At 38.8% G+C, this 12684-nt stretch overlaps 2 protein-coding genes across 2 annotated transcripts in view; both read right to left on the bottom strand.

Annotated features, from left to right (window-relative positions):
- LOC127838015 (divergent protein kinase domain 1A-like) overlaps window positions 1–12684 on the bottom strand; it is a 29335-nt gene that overhangs the window by 8695 nt on the left and 7956 nt on the right. Inside the window, exons 2-6 of the mRNA XM_052365518.1 lie at window positions 11319–11420; window positions 9664–9795; window positions 4876–4983; window positions 3686–3895; window positions 1800–1996 (exon numbers count right to left, since the gene is read on the bottom strand). Of these exons, the coding sequence (XP_052221478.1) occupies window positions 1800–1996; window positions 3686–3895; window positions 4876–4983; window positions 9664–9795; window positions 11319–11420 (749 nt within the window). The remainder of the gene's footprint in view (window positions 1–1799; window positions 1997–3685; window positions 3896–4875; window positions 4984–9663; window positions 9796–11318; window positions 11421–12684) is intronic.
- LOC127838009 (ribonuclease 3-like) overlaps window positions 1–12684 on the bottom strand; it is a 521860-nt gene that overhangs the window by 507394 nt on the left and 1782 nt on the right. The gene's annotated exons all lie outside the window — the stretch shown is intronic.

Raw genomic sequence — 12684 nt, 5'->3', positions numbered from 1 at the left:
GTAATCGCGTGTCAACATCCGGTTGTAAAACTTAATAACGGCTTTTATACAATGTATTTTTTTTGTATACCTGGACCCGACTTTTAAAAAACTTGATGTCCACGGACAACTTAATTGAAATAAATCAGTTGCCCAGACAAGCAAATGTGCGACTCGGGCAACTCGGACATTTGATTTCGCCACCCCTGCCTTAGCCCTTTAGCACTTAGATACTTATTTTGAAGCATTTGTAGTCCCTAAAAATGATAAAATACCCTTATAACTAGATTCAAGTTTCAAAGGCTTCATTTCCAACCCTTAGATACTGGTGAGCCGCAAACAGTATAAAACCTGAACAGACTGCTAATTACTTGCAGGCTTTTCTGGTTTTATGCTGTTTGCACATGACCATTTTCATTTCGCTTCTGAGTTGGAAACGGTAAAAATTTAGCTGTGTATGAGTTAATTAGATATCATTCTCAGTTTCAGTATAATTATATATTTTCAGTTTTTATCGCTTCCATTGAATCAACAGTAATGAAAATAATACACCTCTCATCATTATTTCATGGACTGGTTAGCTATCTGCAGTTCAAGACAGAAATTCAACAAATTAAGCGTAAGGGAGATGTTGGGACTAGAAAATTCATTTACAATACAGGGCTCGATTTTTTTTTTTTTTTCTACTTGCAAAACATTGCGAGCAGCTTTAATACCAACTCGCAAAATCAAAAACATTCTCGCAAATTTTGCTGGACACATAATTTAATATCGTTTTTTTTATTCAACAGTTAACTTTGCTTTATCTATCGTATTGTTATTTCCATCTGTGGGCAAAAAGAAACTACTGTTATTTTTCGCTTCGACGCCATGTATGTTCAAGTTCAATGAACACGTGTGAATTAGTCGACTGTTTAACGTTCTTTGTACCAATACCATCCTCGTATCTGTACTATAAGTATACCAGTCTATATACAAGGTGCGCGTTTCCGCATACGGGTATTAGGACGTTTTATGACCTATGGTTTAGCGTTCAGGACGTCGAACGCATTTAGCAATAATACTGTTTTTTTTCACTATTTCTCTACTCGCAAAAAATTACTAGTGGCTGAAAACTTAACTCGCAATCGGTATTTTTCACTCGCATTTTGCGAGTGTGCGAGTGTTAATTTCGAGCCCTGCAATAAATATATCTCTTTATCATACCACTACTCATTACTCAAAATCAACTATAATGTAATAATTTAAAAACTCATACTCTGTATTTCTAATTAGCCTTGTCCTGAACAAACTGCACTTAATTCAAGTGTGTTAACTTTTGTCTCAGATTAGCCTGTGCAGTCTAATCAGGGATGACACTTTCTGCCTACACTGAATTTTTGATAAAAAGAGACTTCCTCCTAACTTAAAACCTTAAAGGCGGAAAGTGTCATCCCTGATTAGCCTAGGCAGACACATTCCTCATATGTAATGGAAAGTGTCATCTCTGATTGACCTAGGCAGACACTTTACTCATATGTAATGGAAAGTGTCATCCCTGATTAGCCTATGCAGACACATTACTCATATGTAATGGAAAGTGTCATCCCTGATTAGCCTAGGCAGACACTTTACTCATATGCAATGGAAAGTGTCATCCCTGATTAGCCTAGGCAGACCCTTTACTCATATGTAATGGACAGTGTCATCCCTGATTAGCCTAGGCAGACACTTTACTCATATGTAATGGAAAGTGTCATCCCTGATTAGCCTAGGCAGACACTTTACTCATATGTAATACGCCCAGTTTTAATAGAATGAGACTCTTATAAACCCTTTACCTGGTTGAGAACACTTTCTCCACAAAGGACTTGTTTTCCCTGTACAGATAAGGCTGGTATGTTTCCTCTACTGCGTACATCGTACCACACGACCCGTTTAGTGTCGGAAACACGGAACTCTCGTTAAATATGAACAACATGCGAAATTCTGGGATGTGCAGTAGGTGCCATAATGAGCGGATTTCGCCAAAGCTCACCTGTAAAGTATGGAAGCCATTAGTGCAATATTTAACAATGAGCAGAATTCTCAACAGACTGTAATGAATGAATACTGTTTGTGCAGGATATGGCTGGCAGTTGTTATGTTAAATAATCTCACAATATTTACAGATGTATTTCTTTTTCCTGAATGGCAATTGTTAGCAGAGCTCCAGAAAAGGATTTGTGAAATTAGTAACGGTACTGCCACTGACAGAAAGAAAAGGAGTAACGCTGAAAATCAATAAGTACCTGTACTACTATATCCAAAAATACAGGTAGTACTGTACTACCCGTGTTCTTGTATATTGAAATGTCTATAACTGACTTAACAGAAACATTTGCAGCAATTATATTAAATATATTTAGCTTCCTAAACAGTTACTTTATTAGGTTTTCCATTCTGCATTATTATACAAATAAAACAACACATTTAAACGCATGTCTAAATACTATTTCTTCATTTTTCTTGACAAGAAAACACAAGCCAACTAGTAAGCTAAGTAAATGAACACTAAATCACTGTCTCATTTCAAAAGAATCGTTGCTCTAGCAGTTAACTGTCAAAGTTGCAAAGTAGCCACCGATGCAATCAAATTGTTTAATATCGGGGCGACAATGTCTTTTTCTGGGTTGACATATTGAATATCAGGATAGTTAGACGACTGCATGTAGCCATTATATGACAACAAAGTGTTTTTTTGAAACCAAAAGTTAGCTGGCCTTCCCTTGCGCGCATACATATTGTTTTTGACGGGTTTACAAGTTACTGGAAATCACACAACATAATAAACAATAATATCTGAACCCAGTCTACAACTTTTCGGTAATTTAAATAAACAAAAAGCGCCGTTAGGTTAGAGACCAACAAATCACGCCGCGCTGACGCGGACATATCAGTACGGCCAGATTGTTTTCGTAAATGCGTAAAAGGGATATTAAAGTCGTAATTGTACGTCTAGTTTATAAAAATAAATGCGTAAACCTTCATGAAAAAGCCGTATTTGCGGCTGTACGGCCCTTATCTGGAGCTCTGTGTTAGTACTTCTCAGATTTAAAAGTACCAGGTTTCAACCTTCAGACAACCTTAAAATCTGTAAAAGAAATCTCGACTTTATGAATTTCCTGTTTATCAACACATCTGACATATTCTTCTCCTCCAACATTGACATTAATCAGAAGAAAAGTTGACTCAATCCTTGAGGATGTTCTCTGCCATTTGACAAATAACCTGATACAACCTGAAAAAAAGAGACTTAAAGAAAACTAAATAAACTAGCAAATTTGTTGAATTGATATATTTGCCGCTTTAACAAAAAAGTTTGGGATAAATGGAGGGACAGACAGACGGACAATGCCAAAACTATATCCCTCCGCTTTTTGCAAGGAATATAATAGTATACAACATTTTCTCAAGAAATCCTATATAGGGGTCCGTGCTGTTGCCATTGCCAGCATTACAACATCACAGTTTAGCAATGTTCTGGGACAACAGGGATTAATGCACGTGGGTAAAGTGACATCCTAGATAAGCCTGTGAGTCCACACAGGCTACTCAGGGACAACAATTTTTGCTTCTTTCTATTTTTCGTTTTAAGAAAGTCTATTCATAGTGAAAAGCCAGTTAAGTGGGAAACATGCGTTAAGCACAAAATTAATTTCCCTGAGCGAGGCTCAATTTTTCTTACCACAGAATCGTGGTTGAAGTCGGCGTGCTGTATAACCCGTTCTATAAGTTTGGAATGGTCTGCTACCCCAAGGACTGCCCTTAAGAAATCGTCTAATATCACAGCCAGGTCCTGCATTTTCATTCCTTCCCAAATCAACTCATCCTTTTCTCCTTCCTTTTTGTGATTCGGTCGCTCGGCCTTTATCACAAACTTGTTCCATCGAAACACCTTGAAAATGGGATAATTCAGTGTTTTTCTTAAATCAATTTTTAAGGCAAAGTATGGTTGTACTTTGTTACAATGAAACACCACCATAATGGGATAATTCAGTTGTTGTTTTTTCTTTACTTAACCGGATGTGAGTTAAACAAACCTGAATATGGTGAAATTCATTTACATTCAGAGACAGCTGAACAATTCAGTGTTAACTTATTAATTTCACAACAAAATATAACAAGGTTAAGGTATTCTGTAAAGTTTAAACCATGAATTTGCCACAGACATTGATGAACCGACAATGCATGTTTTGACAAAGACATCTATCTATAGATTCTACCATTACCTTTGACAAAAAAGACAATGCAATAATTCAGCAAAAACTGGTCGCAGTCAAACATTTCTTTCTTCACAATCTACCCATTAAGGTCATTCAAATCTTTCATAATGATCCACATTTAAAAAGCACACAATTTTCAACCTATATAGATCTATTCTACAATGCTAAATGGACATAATTTTTCCAAAACTCGCCCAAACAATAATTCTACCAAAACTCATCTCAGCCAAAATTCCTGCCTTAACAATAATCAATATACATTAAGGTCATTCGTGTGAAAGTTTGAGCACTGTCAATCCAGTACTTAAAAAGCAGTTCAAAACAAAAGCTTTGGGATACTAAAACGCCAGTGCCAAGTCGATTTCACTCATTTACATTAATGATTAGCCTACTAGTGCCAAGGCTGTCAAGACAATGTGACAATGTCCTTTTATAGGTTTGAATATATGTATGTAATTAATATATACTGTAATGCCAATATGAAATTCTTATAATTGTAATAAGAATTTTTAAAAAATCACTGTAGTCTCTATATTTACGCATTAAACTTTCATCACAGTCTCATGGAACCCCTTAAAGACGCAGGGCCAATAGGCAGATGCCTACACTGTCTAATGGGTAATCTGGGACTGATGATATATCTCCAACTCACTGAGAGATTCCCCTGCTGATCAACGCAAGACGACAGAAATGAGACACGCTCCACACAGAGATCATAGCAGAATGCACCGGCTATCAGTCCATTATGGTAGTCGTCACACTGAAAACAAGAAGACAGAAATGAGACACGCTTCGCACAGAGATCATAGTCATTACACTAAAAACAAGAAGAGAGAAATGAGACACGCTTCGCACAGAGATCATAGCAGAATGCACCAGCTATCAGTCCATTATGGTAGTCGAATCACTGAAAACAATAAGAGAGGAATGAGACATGCTTCACACAGAGATCATAACAGAATGCACCGGCTTATCAGTCCGTATAGTAGTAGTAATATGCAGAATGGACTGGATATACTCCATCACTAGAGTGCTGAAACGCAAGACGACAGAAATGAGACACGCTCCACACAGAGATCATAGCAGAATGCACCGGCTATCAGTCCATTATGGTAGTCGTACACTGAAAACAAGAAGACAGAAATGAGACACGCTTCGCACAGAGATCATAGTCATTACACTAAAAACAAGAAGAGAGAAATGAGACACGCTTCGCACAGAGATCATAGCAGAATGCACCAGCTATCAGTCCATTATGGTAGTCGAATCACTGAAAACAATAAGAGAGGAATGAGACATGCTTCACACAGAGATCATAACAGAATGCACCGGCTATCAGTCCGTTATAGTAGTAGTATCACTGAAAACAAGAAGACAAAAATGAGACACACTTCACACAGAGATCATATCAGAATGCACCGGCTATCAGTCTTTTATGGTAGTCATCACACTGAAAACAAGAAGACAAAAATGAGACAGCTTCACACAGAGATCATAGCAGAATGCACTGGCTATCACTCCATTATAGTAGTAGTATCACTGAAAACAATAAGAGAGAAATGAGACACGCTTCACAGAGATCATAGCAGAATGCACCAGCTATCAGTCCATTATGGTAGTCGTATCACTGAAAACAAGAAGACAGAAATGAGACAAGCTTCACACAGAGGTCATAGCAGAATGCACCGGCTAACAGTCCATTATGGTAGTAGTATCACTGAAAACACTAAGAGAGAAATGAGACACGCTTTACAGAGATCATAGTAGAATGCACCAGCTATCAGTCCATTATGGTAGTCGTATCACTGAAAACAAGAAGACAGAAATGAGACACGCTTCACAGAGATCATAGCCAAATGCACCTGCTACCAGTCCATTATGGTAGTCATCACACTGAAAACAAGAAGACAGAAATGAGACACGCTTCACACAGAGATCATAGCAGAATGCACCGGCTACCAGTCCATTATGGTAGTCATCACACTGAAAACAAGAAGACATAAATGAGACACGCTCCACACAGAGATCATAGCCAAATGTACCTGCTACCAGTCCATTATGGTAGTCATCACACTGAAACAAGAAGACAGATATGAGACCAGCTCCACACAGAGATCATAGCAGAATGCACCAGCTATCAGTCCATTATGGTAGTCGTATAACTGAAAACTAGAAGAGAGAAATGAGACCTGCTTGAAACAGAGATCATAGCAGAATGCACCTGCTATCAGTCCATTATGGTAGTCATCACACTGAAAACAAGAAGAGAGAAATGAGACACGCTCCACACAGAGATCATAGCAGAATGCACCGGCTATCAGTCCATTATGGTAGTTGTCACACTGAAAACAAGAAGACAGATATGAGACCAGCTCCACACAGAGATCATAGCAGAATGCACCAGCTATCAGTCCATTATGGTAGTCGTATAACTGAAAACTAGGAGAGAAATGAGACCTGCTTGAAACAGAGATCATAGCAGAATGCACCTGCTATCAGTCCATTATGGTAGTCATCACACTGAAAACAAGAAGAGAGAAATGAGACACGCTCCACACAGAGATCATAGCAGAATGCACCGGCTATCAGTCCATTATGGTAGTCGTCACACTGAAAACAAGAAGACAGAAATGAGACACTCTCAACACAGAGATCATAGCAGAATGCACCAGCTATCAGTCCATTATGGTAGTCGTATCACTGAAAACAATAAGAGAGGAATGAGATATGCTTCACACAGAGATCATAGCAGAATGCACCGGCTATCAGTCCATTATGGTAGTCGTCACACTGAAAACAAGAAGACAGAAATGAGACACGCTCAACACAGAGATCATAGCAGAATGCTGCAGCTATCAGTCCATTATGGTAGTCATCACACTGAAAACAAGAAGAGAGAAATGAGACACGCTCCAGACAGAGATCATAGCAGAATGCACCGGCTATCAGTCCATTATGGTGGTCGTCACACTGAAAACAAGAAGACAGAAATGAGACACGCTTCGCACAGAGTTCATAGTCATTACACTGAAAACAAGAAGAGAGAAATGAGACACGCTTCGCACAGAGATCATAGCAGAATGCACCAGCTATCAGTCCATTATGGTAGTCATATCACTGAAAACAATAAGAGAGGAATGAGACATGCTTCACGCAGAGATCATAGCAGAATGCACCGGCTATCAGTCCATTATAGTAGTAGTATCACTGAAAACAAGAAGACAAAAATGAGACACACTTCACACAGAGATCATATCAGAATGCACCGGCTATCAGTCTTTTATGGTAGTCATCACACTGAAAACAAGAAGACAAAAATGAGACAGCTTCTCACAGAGATCATAGCAGAATGCACTGGCTATCACTCCATTATAGTAGTAGTATCACTGAAAACAATAAGAGAGAAATGAGACACGCTTCACAGAGATCATAGCAGAATGCACCAGCTATCAGTCCATTATGGTAGTCGTATCACTGAAAACAAAAAGACAGAAATGAGACAAGCTTCACACAGAGATCATAGCAGAATGCACCGGCTAACAGTCCATTATGGTAGTAGTATCACTGAAAACAATAAGAGAGAAATGAGACACGCTTCACAGAGATCATAGCAGAATGCACCAGCTATCAGTCCATTATGGTAGTCGTATCACTGAAAACAAGAAGACAGAAATGAGACACGCTTCACAGAGATCATAGCAGAAAGCACCGGCTAACAGTCCATTATGGTAGTCGAATCACTGAAAACAAGAAGACAGAAATGAGACACGCTTCACACAGAGATCATAGCAGAATGCACCGGCTACCAGTCCATTATGGTAGTCATCACACTGAAAACAAGAAGACATAAATGAGACACGCTCCACACAGAGATCATAGCCAAATGCACCTGCTACCAGTCCATTATGGTAGTCATCACACTGAAAACAAGAAGACAGAAATGAGACACGCTCCACACAGAGATCATAGCCGAATGCACCGGCTATCAGTCCATTATGGTAGTCATCACACTGAAATCAAGAAGACAGATATGAGACCAGCTCCACACAGAGATCATAGCAGAATGCACCAGCTATCAGTCCATTATGGTAGTCGTATAACTGAAAACTAGAAGAGAGAAATGAGACCTGCTTGAAACAGAGATCATAGCAGAATGCACCTGCTATCAGTCCATTATGGTAGCCATCACACTGAAAACAAGAAGACAGAAATGACACACGCTCCACACAGAGATCATAGCAGAATGCACCGGCTATCAGTCCATTATGGTAGTTGTCACACTGAAAACAAGAAGACAGAAATGAGACACGCTTCGCACAGAGATCATAGCAGAATGCAACAGCTATCAGTCCATTATGGTAGTCGTATCACTGAAAACAATAAGAGAGGAATGAGACATGCTTCACACAGAGATCATAGCAGAATGCACCGGCTATCAGTCCATTATAGTAGTCGTATCACTGAAAACAAGAAGACAGAAATGAGACATGCTTCACACAGAGATCATAGCAGAATGCACCGGCTATCAGTCCATTATGGAAGTCATCACACTGAAAACAAGAAGACAGATATGAGACCAGCTCCACACAGAGATCATAGCAGAATGCACCAGCTATCAGTCCATTATGGTAGTCGTATCACTGAAAACAATAAGAGAGGAATGAGACATGCTTTACACAGAGATCATAGTAGAACGCATCGGCTATCAGTCCATTATAGTAGTCATATCACTGATAACAAGAAGACAGAAATGAGACATGCTTCACACAGAGATCATAGCAGAATGCACCGGCTATCAGTCCATTATGATAGTCATCACACTGAAATCAAGAAGACAGAAATGAGACCAGCTCCACACAGAGATCATAGCAGAATGCACCGGCTATCAGTCCATTATGGTAGTCATCACACTGAAATCAAGAAGACAGAAATGAGACAGGCTCCACACAGAGATTAAAGCCAAATGAACAAGCTATCAGTCCATTATGGTAGTCATCACAATGAAAACTAGAAGAGAGAAATGAGACCCGCTCCACACAGAGATCATAGCAGAATGCACCAGCTATCAGTCCATTATCGTAGTCATCACACTGAAAACAAGAAGAGAGAAATGAGACACGCTTCACACAGAGATCATAGCAGAATGCACCGGCTATCAGTCCATTATGGTAGTCATCACACTAAAAACAAGAAAACATCAATCCATTATGGAAGTCGTTCTAATCTCCTGGTTGACCAAAAATCCCAATTGAAGGTTTCCAAAGGTTTCACTTTTTTTGTTTAAAGCGCAACATTCAGTCATCTCCTTTTCCAGCTCTATGTGTTCAACCTTAGCAAAAATAATGTATCAAACACTTGTGTTCCAAATTTGAAGCAATCTTTAGAAAAAAACACTCAAATTCGAAATTTTTATTCAAAACAAACATTAAGCCGTACATACCAGCTGTGTTCTAATCTCCCACTGGAAGCAAGGGTCCCTGTAGATGATCCAGCCAAACAGCACCATGAGAGCCACACACACAAACGTTATCCCCAGGCATACATACGCCCATTCTGACTCCAAAGCCTCGTTCTGAAATCATACATGAACAAGGTTTGTAAAACATGCATGCCCCCCATATGGGCTGTCTGTTGTAGTGGCAGCCATTGTGTGAATACGTTTTTTGTCACTGTGACCTTGACCTAGCTACCTGAAAATTAATAGGGATCATTTGCGAGTCATGATCAATGTACCTATGAAGTTTCATGATCCTTGGCATAAGCTTTCTTGAGTTATCATCCGGAAACCATTTTACTGTGTCAAGTTACCGTGACCTTTGACCTAGTGACCTGAAAATCAATAGGGGTCATCTGCCAGTCATGATCAATGTACCTATGAAGTTTCATGATCCTAGGCGTAAGCGTTCTTGAGTTAACATCCGGAAACCATTTTACTGGTTCGAGTCACTGTGACCTTGACCTTTGACCTAGTGACCTGAAAATCAATAGGGGTCATCTGCGAGTCATGATCAATGTACCTATGAAGTTTCATGATCCTAGGCGTAAGCGTTCTTGAGTTATCATTCTGAAACCATTTTACTGGTTTGAGTCACCGTGACCTTTGACCTAGTGACCTGAAAATCAATTGGGGTCATCTGCCAGTCATGATCAATGAAGTTTCATGATCCTAGGCCTAAGCGTTCTTGAGTTATCATCCAGAAACCACCTGGTGGACGGACAGACCGACGGACGGACCGACAGACAGACCAACCTACATGTGCAAAACAATATACCCCCTCTTCTTCGAAGGGGGGCATAATAAATTATGCTTTGATGTTTCCAGTGTGGAATAGTCAATAAGCACAATTAACAAACTAATACATAGTTTTTGTTTTTGAATAGATTTGGGATCAATCTCACCCTCAAATAGTGGGATCAATCTCACCCTCAAATAGTGGGATCAATCTCACCCTCAAAAAGGTTTTTCCCCCAAATGACTGCCTAGAACTCCCAAGTGAAGCTTTCTGAATATTATCTTTAGTTTCAACATTTAGTTTATTTAGCTCAGACTATAAGTTGGACCTTAGTATGTACATCTTCTTTTGAAAACACTTCAATGCTCAATTTCAAAGTACTTTTTAGCAAAATATCTTAATATTTGTCAAAACAAAACAATTTTTCCAATACAAAGGGCCCTGATCCCATTCCCAAAATATTGAAAAAAACATTAATTTATGTTGCCAAACTAACCAACCGACTGATTGACATAGTGACTCATATATGCCCCCTTTCAAACCTCCTTCCCAGTGATACAAATAAATCATTTGCAGGGGTAAATAAACAAATATGAATTTTTAATCCTTTCCTGCACGAAGCAAATTGCAAATGGCTATATGCAACAAGCATAAAACCATAACAGCCTTTGAGTAACTCGCAGTGTGTTCAAGTTTTAAGCTGTTTGCTGCTTATCAGTGTGTTTGCTCAGGATTGAAAATGAAGCCTTAAAAACTTGAAACTAGTAAGAAATGTCTCTATTTTAATTTGATTTTGTTAAAATGCATCCAAATGCCTATAAGAGTAGGAAAGGCTTAAAGTATTTGTATCGTAAACACAAACCAGGTGTCGAAGGCACGCCTTACACAGCTGTCTTGGAGGACCTAGAAGCTTCATTCGTACGAGACGCCAACAACATGTCACAGGCCACAGGCACGGTCTCATCTGAAATGGAACCAGTGTTTCTTTTTAACCTCATTGGAAATAGGGCCGAGGAGTTTTGGATTGGGAAAAAAAACTTCCTTTTGACTTTAACCCTTTCCCACTCTGAAGCAAAGTCAAAATGGCTATGGACAAACAGCATAAAACCAGAACAGCCTGTGAGTTACGAGTAACTCGCAGTCTGTTGAGGTTTAATTCTGTTTGCTGCTCATCAGTATCTAAGGGTTATAAATGATGCCTTTAAAACTTGAATCTAGCAAGAAAGGTCTTTAATTAAATTTAATTTTCCAACGGACAACCAATACGTAAAAATACATATCTAAGGGGTAAAGGGTAAAGTGGGAAATTGTTGCTGTTGCATGCATGCCAAATATCAAGTTGCTATCTTCAAAAGTGAAAAAGTTATGGCCAATGTAAAAGTTTTTTCTGATGGACCCACGGACAGACATACTGACGGACAGTTCAACTGCTATATGCCACCCTACCGGGGGGGCATAAAAACAACACTCTAAAAAAATTGGGAAGAAACATCAGTGTAACAAGGTGCAGCAATTTAGCCAAGCCTTGAAGGGTTAATTTGATTAAGCCAATACTAGACTACTAGTCTACAAGAGTTGAGCCATGCTACATGTATAAACCCATAAACAATTTTTTTTTTTAAATGTTAATAAAAATTATTTAGATTTTTTGGCTGAAAAATCTCCTTTTCAAATCCCATACAAGTATGCTTTATTACATCCTGACCAGTGTAATCTCCAATTTATCCAAAACAAACAAACACCATGTGATATTGCCTTTAGAACACTTATTTATGCTTAATCTACAGTACTTAAATTGTTCAGGTACATGTAGATGTTATTGAATGACACCTATGTTAATGGCAACAGCTAGAAGTGTAAAAAAAATCAACAGAAAAGTTGAAGTGAGTTCTAACTAAGATTCTTTGATCTTACAACACAATGCCAAGTTGCTAACACTCTACATTGTGTATTAGCATCATGCTGTGTGTTGATCCTTTTCTTAGAGTTATCAGCTACAATGTATACACATTGGCTATTGAAATGAGAACATGGGATTACTGCCCTACTGCCCAAATGTCTGACAGTATTTATTGCTAGATTGTTTATTATGTTACAGTGTTCAAATAACACCAATTTACCCTGGGATTTTGGTTGTGTAAGATTTTTTCACATGTCGATCTTCCCTACCCATTCATAAAAAAGGAATCGCTTTCTGATTTATACCCACTGTTGTTTCTTTGCTTTTC

The sequence above is a fragment of the Dreissena polymorpha genome, chromosome 7, assembly GCF_020536995.1.
Source record: "Dreissena polymorpha isolate Duluth1 chromosome 7, UMN_Dpol_1.0, whole genome shotgun sequence".
NCBI classification, from domain to species: domain Eukaryota; kingdom Metazoa; phylum Mollusca; class Bivalvia; order Myida; family Dreissenidae; genus Dreissena; species Dreissena polymorpha.
This window is presented reverse-complemented; position numbering and strand designations above follow the sequence as displayed.